The sequence below is a fragment of the Podarcis erhardii genome (genome assembly GCF_964252035.2).
Source record: "Podarcis erhardii genome assembly, chromosome: 6".
Classification (NCBI taxonomy): Eukaryota; Metazoa; Chordata; class Lepidosauria; order Squamata; family Lacertidae; genus Podarcis; species Podarcis erhardii.
Window position 1 is genome coordinate 11,252,944 of NC_138510.1, and position 9,369 is coordinate 11,262,312.

At 39.4% G+C, this 9,369-nt stretch overlaps 1 protein-coding gene across 1 annotated transcript; it reads left to right on the plus strand.

Annotated features, from left to right (window-relative positions):
* Nucleotides 1-46: 46 nt before the first annotated feature.
* On the plus strand, nucleotides 47-7,868 carry PSMA7 (proteasome 20S subunit alpha 7). Its single transcript, XM_081868105.1, has 7 exons — nucleotides 47-251; nucleotides 3,249-3,375; nucleotides 4,984-5,108; nucleotides 5,910-6,032; nucleotides 6,591-6,710; nucleotides 7,002-7,064; nucleotides 7,641-7,868. Exons 1-7 carry the CDS (start codon nucleotides 156-158, stop codon nucleotides 7,734-7,736), a joined length of 750 nt encoding a protein of 249 aa, XP_081724231.1. The 5' UTR covers nucleotides 47-155; the 3' UTR covers nucleotides 7,737-7,868.
* Nucleotides 7,869-9,369: the final 1,501 nt, after the last annotated feature.

The following is a 9,369-nucleotide window of genomic DNA, read 5'->3' on the forward strand; positions in this document are numbered from 1 at the left end:
TCTATGGTTGGGGGGCCGGAGTGTGCGCAGGGGCGTTGCGTGAATACCGTCTCGCGCGTGCGCGGCGAGGAAAGTGACGGTGCTCTTTTGAGGAGGAAGAGCGCCGGGAGGAGAGTTTCGGAGGCCGTTTCTGTTTCTCTCAGGCAGCGGCGGCCATGAGCTACGACCGGGCTATCACCGTCTTCTCCCCTGACGGGCACCTCTTCCAAGTCGAGTACGCCCAGGAGGCCGTGAAAAAGGGCTCCACGGCGGTAAGGCGGAGGAGGCAGGGCCGGAAGGCCGCGAGGGGGAGCGGGAGTCTTGGGCCGAGGAGCCCGGCTCGCCTCCTTGTAAAACCCTGTCCTTCTTTAACATTTTAATGATGCAGCTGTATATCTTTCTTAAAATTATTATTATTATTATTATTATTATTATTATTATTTTTATTATTATTTATTGGGGGTACAGGTCTCTCCCCCCCTTCTCCTCAGGCTCTTTCCCCCATCAAAGGGAGCCGCGCCTCAGCTCGCTTATTTAATTCATTTATAAGTTCGTCTATTTATAAAACATGTTTCATAAACATAAATAAGCCCGGTGTTTTTTGTGCGAGAGGGTGAACACGCGGAAGAGAGGTGCCAGCTCCCTTTGCTTCCCCCCCCCCCCAACTTGATGATGGGGAGGTGGTTGTTTTTATTTTGATTACCGCATATACTTTTTGGTTTTATATTTTGATTTTGTTCTGTGAGCCGCCATGAAATCTCCCGGTATAGAGCAATATATAAATTCAATTTATAATAATAATAATAATTAATAATTACCATTCAAATGTTGTGTGTGCACACCACATCATGAGAATATTTTATTCCAAGTTGGCACCCCTGACAAAGAGATGCTGGAGTCCAGATCTTTCGGAGCGCAGCCCTCGAAAACATTAAGAGCACATTTAAACCTCCTCCACTGAAGCTTGTGGTGGGGCTGAGGCTGTTCGGGTATGAAGGGGGTTTGGGATTTCTATCGTGTTCCTTCTTTAAATTTATCAGATATTCCAAGGAAGCAGCAAATTCAGATTAAGTAGGCAAACAATGTGGGGCAGCGTTTTGATGATGCAGGCGTGTGATTGTAACAAAAAATAATAGCCTTCAGAATGTGGCTACAGGCTTTTACAATATACAAAATAAAAATAAATTATTTTTTTATATATATATTTTTTATTAAATTTTCAAATGCATAATACAAGATCCCTACACCAAAAAACCAGAACAAATACACCAAGAAACCATATAGAAAGAAAGAAATAAAAAAGAAAAAAGAGAAAAATATAACCAACCGTTCAGTATAACTTTTCTTATATAACTAACTGGACTTCCTCACATCTCCTTACCCTGCATTATTTATAATCAAATTATTACCTTGTTCCATACCTTATTTTGTACTTTCCAAATGTTATACTTCTAAATTTAAAATAATTTTTATCAATTGCTAACCCTTAAAATTAAACATAGTGTTGCCTTAAATTTCGACCTTTTCTTACTTATAACTTAATTTTCTGTTTTACAAAGCCTATTTGCTGGAACTGGTGTTTTCTAAATCGTGCAAATACTTAACATTCATACAACTTATAATATTTTTGTAGATAGTCCTTAAACTTCTTCCAGTCCTCTTCCATTGTTTCTTCTCCCAAGTCTCGGATTCTGCCAGTCATTTCAGCCAATTCCATATAGTCTATCAATTGTGTCTGCCACTCTTCCAGTGTAGGCAAGTCTTGTGTCTTCCAGTACTTTGCAATAAGTATTCTTGCTGCTGTTGTCGCATACATAAAGAAACTTCTGTCCTTCTTTAACACTTTCTGGCCGACAATGCCCTACAAAATAAAAATAAATTTAAATCAGAGGCAATCAATTCTGATTTTGACTCCCCTTCTCCCCTTCTCCTCTTCTGCAGTTCCTTGTTTATATTTTAATTTACTGCATATCCAAATTATACTAATTTGTTATTCAGAATGTGGCACACATAGGAACTGTAAGGAAGTGCCAGTTCTAATCAGTGCCTTTGTTGAACAAAGGCAATCAGAATTTTATGCTTCAACACCTCCCCCACTAAACACATAATCCCACCACTCTGCAGGCAGAGAGCTAGCAGGAATATTCACCAGTTCTTTTACCCCATCACACTTGTTGTCTAACTAGTACATGCCAGGAAGTTTGTGTGCAAATACAGACATGTGCAAATGCATATGGCTACACACATGCATAATGGTGAAGATTAGGGAAGCAGTAAAGTAGTGTATTAGTTAAAACAACCTTCCTTAATATGGTGTCGTTCAGATGTTTAGGCATAGAACTCCAAAGGGTCTGAAGAGATAGCATGGTCAGAGTTGACTGAAAGGGCTGTGTAAACCATGGGGAAGAAATCTAGTAGCAACCATGCAGTTAGAACACAGGAACAAGTTGTCAGACTATATCTGAGAGATGGAGGTTTTATGACTGAATTCTGAAGGGTTAGGTTCCTATATAATGAATCGGGGGAGTGGGCTGGCATGTGAAGAATGAAAGTGCAACCATGTCAAAGTCTACCAAGGGAAATTAGATCATTGCAGAGTGTGGCTGAGGCCTCATCACTACCTAAATTGTGTGTATGATATTTGAAAGAGGAGCTGCATGGAAAGTAAGATGAAAGGCTGATAAGTGAGGTGGAAGGAAAGGAACTGTAGATGACGCTTTGGGTTACTTCCAATTCTACGATTCTGTGATGAGGTCATTAAAGCATTCAGAAGTTGCTCAATTTTCAGAGAGATGTGAGCATGAAAGGCAGAGGTTGGATACTGCTGAGAGAAATGGAATAGGTATGACTATGGCAGAAATTGAACATAAGAAAATTATAGATTATTTGGAACTTTGCTTAAAGTTTCTTCATCTATCTTAAAATTATTTAAAGCTGTAAAATATTTTCAGTTTTCTTCAGTTTAATGGGTGATATCCATTGTTAGCAGGTTCATTGTTTTCAGTGGGTCTGCACTGGGTATAAATGATGTAATTGGATATCACCCAATGAAATATGATATGCCAACTCATTATCACAAAAATACTGTTTATAGAGTCACATGTAAACAATTTCATGCTTCGTATGCAAGTCAGTGTTAAAGCACTGTTGTCTAGTCAATGTGGGTTGCCTTCACCTATTGTTTTTTGCTTCTGTCACACTTTATTATAGTTAATATTTGAGGGAGCTGTTTGAAAATGTCATCTCTAATGCACTGTGTAATATTTAAGGTTGGAGTACGAGGAAAAGATATTGTTGTTCTTGGCGTGGAGAAGAAATCTGTGGCAAAACTTCAGGATGAAAGAACTGTCCGAAAGATCTGTGCCCTTGATGACAATGTCTGCATGGCTTTTGCAGGTACTGTTATGATGAAGTCCCCTAAATACCAGGAATGGGGCTTTGGAGTAAAATTGAGTTGTTTAGTAGAACATTCTTCAGTACAGCAAAAATAAGCGGTTTCATTTTTTCTTTTCAGCTTCCAGGTAGCTCTTCTAAATACCTTAATTGCAAAGAAAAGCAAAAAATTAAATTCAGGTTATGTTATAGGTGAGGGAGAAGATTTTAAGTGAACCACCTTGAGACCCCTGGGTATAGGGCAGTACAGTCATACCTCGGGTTGAATGTGCTTCAGGATGAGCACGTTTGAGTTGCGCTCCGTGGCAACCCGGAAGTAACGGAGTGCATTACTTCTTGGTTTCGCTGCATGCACAGACGCTCAAAATGACGTCACACACATGTGCAGAAGCGCCGAAACGTGACCCGCGCAGACGTGCGGACGCGGGTTACATTTCCTTCTAGATGCGATCGGGGCTCCGGAACGGATCCTGTTCGCATCTAGAGGTACCACTGTATATAAAGTCAATAAATAATTAAGTGACTCCTCTGCTTTTTGTATTCAGAGTGTTGTCCTGGACAGCTCTGTTAGGAACTGCTCTGCTTCATTTTCTTGTACACTTGAGTTATAAACTTCTCATAAAACAAATGTGAAGTATTTGCATATGCTTAAAAGTACACTATCTAATTATGATTAGTTTCTAAAATTTGAATGCAGATAGTGAAAGTATCAACAATTGCGAAAAATGTAAATGGTAAAATAAAGGCCTGTTAAAACTTTCTTTAGCGGTTAATCTAATTATTCTAGGTATAAAATTAATAGCTTTCCTGATTTGTAGCCCAGTACTTAAACTCTAGGTTGTCAAACCTTGCCAATTTGTGTTCATAGCTCTAAAAAGAATATTTGGCAGCTGCCATGTAAGATATTAACAAAATAGGTTAACACAGAGTTTTCAATCTGTTCAAAACTAAGGACTAAATTTGATGCAGAATTCCTTCTCTTTTCTTTCCTCTTTAGCCAAAAGCAGCCCGGGTGGAAGAAGGCCAGTCAGGAAGAGTCTGCTTAAATCTTTTCAGCTCAAAAACCTTTTGAGCTTGATAACCAGTATGACTCTTAATACATTGCAGGACATACATTGGATGTTTCCTCTAGTTTTCTACCAACGTCTAATGTACAGAGTTAGATTTAGCCTTGCCCCTCTGAATAGAAGGGCTCTTTCCATTTGCAAAGGAAATTAACATCCATTGGAGATTCCTTGCTGAAGGGGACTGATTTTTTTTTTTTTTTTTTTTGCCAGTTCCCTTTGTAAGTCCTCAGCATCACCTTCAATGCTGTTCTGCAGAGTCCCTGAGCCCTCTGAAATAGCATTTCAGCAGGTTGCAGGGGAAAGGAAGAATCTGCCCCCTACCTCCAACACAAGTTGGAACTCTGCTTAGAGTAATGCTGGATGCAGCTCCCCTCAAAATTACAAAGTTTTGAACATACATATTTTATTAACCAGCACGATAAATGGCCTGTCATTAATCCTCTTTTCTCACCCATTTCTTTTGATTAATGTTTTCTAAAGCAGCAATGTTTCTCTATGTGTTGTATGCTAAATGGCACATTTTGCCCATTTATATTATTCGTAGGGCTCACAGCAGATGCCAGGATAGTTATAAATAGAGCTCGGGTGGAATGCCAAAGTCATAGACTTACAGTGGAAGACCCTGTCACTGTGGAGTACATTACACGGTATATTGCTAGCCTGAAGCAGGTATGTACAAAGAAAAAGCAATATAGCGCTTGTTAAAAGGTGGTTAATACCAGAGAATTCCAGAGAAACATAATGTAATGCAGCTGCTATATTTTATTGAACTTGCTGAGTAACAATGTATAGATGCCTCCCTAGTTTCTTCCACAGACAGTGAAAAGTAATATGAATTAGTATTTACCTGGTGTCAGTATTTGAAATTGTGGTTGTGGTTTCTGCCACTTTTTGCCTTTCATTTCCCAACTTTAGTAATTTCGTCTTAACTAAATCAGACAATAATGTAGGTCCACCAGACGTATGTATATTCAACATTTACAAGCAATGCACCAACAATGCATTTCAAAAATAGCTAAAATATGAAGTCATCTCCAATCTCTTATTCTCTGCTACTGCAACACCTGATAGCTATTAAGAATCAGTGGACTGATCATTAACACATTAATTAGTGAATGTATATTTTGACCATAAGTGAGTCAGGTATTCCTAGTAAAATTGGAAAAGAACTCTGGTTTACTACTGAAGAAGAATCTCTCTGTACAATCCATTAGTAAAAATTCCTAATTTTGTCAGGAGTGGGATGGAAAAACCAAAACCAGTTAAATTGGCCTTTTCTGATTCCAGCTTGTTCTTTTTTTTTCATACGCTTTAATAATAAAGTAACTCCTCAGAACACTTGCAATGGTTATGTTTTCCTCAGTCAATAAGTTAAGAAAAATATCCAGTGCTATACATGTATTTCATGAGAAATCTGTACTTCTTTAGGCTTACATTTATTCTAATCAACCTTTTTCTCTTCCTCCTCAGCGGTACACCCAGAGCAATGGCCGTAGGCCTTTTGGTATTTCTGCCCTGATTGTAGGATTTGACTTCGATGGAACTCCAAGGCTTTATCAGACTGATCCTTCTGGCACATACCATGCTTGGAAAGTGAGTTGGGTTTCTCTTGCTAAGATGGAATGAACAGAAGCACTTCATTCACATAAGTAAATCTATCTACAGTTTAAGTTTCTGGCTCATAGCAAGGGGGCAGGGGACACAGTAACGTATGGTCAACCCTCTCTCTCCTTGCCAAAGGATGTGTGGATCTGTCTTTGGTGGGCTGGAGTACAAAATTTTGGCTTTTGAGGGAATCTGACGATTAAATGACTGAAGTAAAAGTCATTTGTTTCTCTTAGTTTTAGATGCATCCAGAAATTTGCAAGCTAGTTCCCATTCTTCTTTTTGTTGTTGCTACTCTGGGTTTTATCCAACACTGCATGTTTCTGGAGCAGATTTTGAGGGGGCACAGGGGGCTGTAGGGGAAAGGAAAATGAAGCCTTATTGTTTAAATGGAAGTTCTGTTCTGCTCATGCAACAACTGCATTGCATACAACCCACAGGTTCTAAGTGTTAGAAAATTTAAGCAAGAGAGTACATTTTTCAGTTATGCATCTAGATTTTCTGTTGGCTTGCAAACTCATTTGTAATAAACTTTTAAAATTCCAGGCTAATGCAATTGGCAGAGGAGCGAAGTCAGTGCGTGAATTTTTGGAAAAAAACTATACTGATGAAGCCATTGAAACAGATGATCTGACCATTAAGCTTGTGATTAAAGCACTTCTTGAAGTGAGTTGGAACAACCAAGTCTTAAATTTGACTCTTCTTTAGTTAACAAGGCGGGTGGCTATTGACAAGTTTACATACAGTTTCCATTTCTTTTAAAGTTAAAGCGCTGGCTATTGAACAGGTTTGAGAAGCCAGATCTAATGCCCTAATAGTTGTAATATATTTTAATTTTCATTTAGCTAAAACAAGAATTAAAATGCCATTGGTTCTAATATTTCTGCAAAAATGCAATACTTTTGTGTTGCAGGAAAGTCTTTTCCTAACACTTTTGCTTAACTTCTTGAATTTAAGGTTGTACAGTCTGGTGGGAAAAATATTGAGCTGGCTGTTATGAGGAGAAACCAGCCTCTTAAGGTAAGTTTCCAGTGGCTTCTGAATTTCAAAAGCAGTGTCAATTTCTGCTCAGCAGCAACAGTGCAGTTTTAAACTCGCCTCCGGTTAAGACTGACTTGCCCCCTTCAGTTTCAGCATTCAATAGGACCTTCTTGTGCCTGTTTGTATCCAAGCCATGCTTCACACTCAACTTTAGGGTCTGTTGTTTTTTATTACTTGGTCCTGAAAAGTTGGACCTCAGTTGTTCATTTGGGGATTCCATTGTGATCGTGTTCCATACTTAGGAGAACTTTGAGCCTTAATTGTTCATAGCTGTTCCTCATCTCGTGCTGCCTCTCATTTGAGAGGTTGTCCAAAACCAAATTGGCTTGATAATTCCTAAATTAACCTAAATTCCCTATGTGGGGGACAGCATCCTAACAGTCCCATGAATGAGTGGAAAGCACATCTGTGCATACCATTGGGAGGGGGTGACACATTGATTTCTTCATGCTGCTCTGGATGACCACATGATCCTTAGCAGTAGAGGAGGCATAGAAAAGCCCTTGCATGCACATGGTACTCAGACCCACTACAATCTTGTCACTGCTGTTACAGATCTTGAGCCCTGATGAAATTGAAAAGTATGTTGCTGAAATTGAAAAGGAGAAGGAAGAAAACGAGAAGAAGAAACAGAAGAAAACAACAACATGATGTGTGAAACTCAACTGCCTAGCCGTTTTTGGTTTTTAAATCAATCATGAGTTTCTGTATAGACATGTAGGCATTCCATTTTCCTATTCACTGTCAAGTGGCCTATAATAAACCACCTGTGTTTTTTTAAAACATCTGTTAATGCCATGTACCTGATTTTTCAGTGTATACTTTAACTTGGTCATGGTACTACAACTTCTCTCATCAGTAAAAACCTTTTTCGTAAGTTGTGTATAAACCCAAAGTTTGAGGGCAAACTTGATTTTTAGTCACCCTTATTTGCTGTCTCTTTATTGTCCATGACTATTGCTGCCTTCTCTTTCCTCCTGTTGCAAATGATGTTTTTGTTGCCGTTATTATCAAAACCCCTAATTTGCCCGCATCTTTTGCAGTTGGTTCAAAACTTGAGTGCTGCATTTGGATGTAAAAGTCAGAAGTAAAACTTAAAACACATCTTGCAGTACTTGGGACAGCAGATAAAGGAAGGTAATGGTTCTGAAGGCATTCTTGGGGAATACAAGAGGTTTTCCGTTGACTTCAGTGGCATACTTCCAGAGTTTTTGCAATTTCAAGTATTCAATTAAGTGTTAAAGCTGCTAGTAAAATCTGGCACTTGAAAGCTCACAGCCCCTCCAGGTTTTTTAAGGCATGCTTCATTTTTGAGGATAGGAGTCTGCATCTCCAGATTGCACGATTGAGAACCTGAACTGTCCTAGGCAGATGGCATTTTCTTCATTACAGCCTTACCCTTTCACTTATATACAGGTGGGTTTGGTATGTATGTCATTAATGGGCAACATGTTTCTCCTGCTATCAAAACAGTTCTATGGTATAGATGCGTACCTCAAGTTCCACAAATACCTTTCCTTTCCCTGCAAAAGCAACTTCTAGCCTTAAAGATAAAGGGACCCCTGACCATTAGGTCCAGTCGTGACCGACTCAGGGGTTGCGGTGCTCATCTCGCTTTATTGGCTTCCGGGTCATGTGGCCAGCATGACTAAGCCGCTTCTGGCAAACCAGAGCAACGCACGGAAACGCTGTTTACCTTACCGCCGGAGCGGTACCTATTTATCTACTTGCAGTTAATAAAGGCAGGTTGAAAGAACAGCCTATTTTAGGGTTCATACAAACTAGATTAAATATGGACTTCCTCTGCAACGTAGGATAGTCTTGCTTCACATAATTATTAGACTGTAATGAAATATAAAGCACAATCTCCCCTCCATAGCAGTTGGATTTGTGCTTCAGTGTCACCAGCAGGTAAATGACACATCTACCTCTCTTCTGTGCAAGAATTCCAGTGCTTTCCTGTCCAGTAGCTTCCTTGACTCCGCTTGTGGCATTCCCTTATTTAATAAAATATGTACACCACTTGAAATGGGAAAAACAAAAACTTCACAATCCTCCTTTAAAGCATACAAAAGTTTAAAATTGCCTCAACTTTCTAAGCATCTGGGTAGGCTTGACTAAGCAAGAAAGTTACTAGCAGGTACCAAGGAGTAGTGACTGCACCTGCACCTGATCTCAATAGGTAGAGCGAAATGTAGGTGCTGCCACACTGATCAAATGACATTTGGCTCTCATGGTACCTTACCTGATCAGTGGTATACAGTCCAGCTGAACTTGTTTTAAG

What these genes read in the sequence shown, in the direction of transcription:
- PSMA7 (XM_081868105.1), top strand. Translation starts at nt 156, where the DNA reads ATGAGCTACGACCGGGCTATCACCGTCTTCTCCCCTGACGGGCACCTC. An exon ending in GCACATACCATGCTTGGAAA is followed by an intron (nt 6,033 to 6,590) that starts GTGAGTTGGGTT and finishes TTAAAATTCCAG; the next exon opens with GCTAATGCAATTGGCAGAGG. An exon ending in GGAGAAACCAGCCTCTTAAG is followed by an intron (nt 7,065 to 7,640) that starts GTAAGTTTCCAG and finishes CTGCTGTTACAG; the next exon opens with ATCTTGAGCCCTGATGAAAT.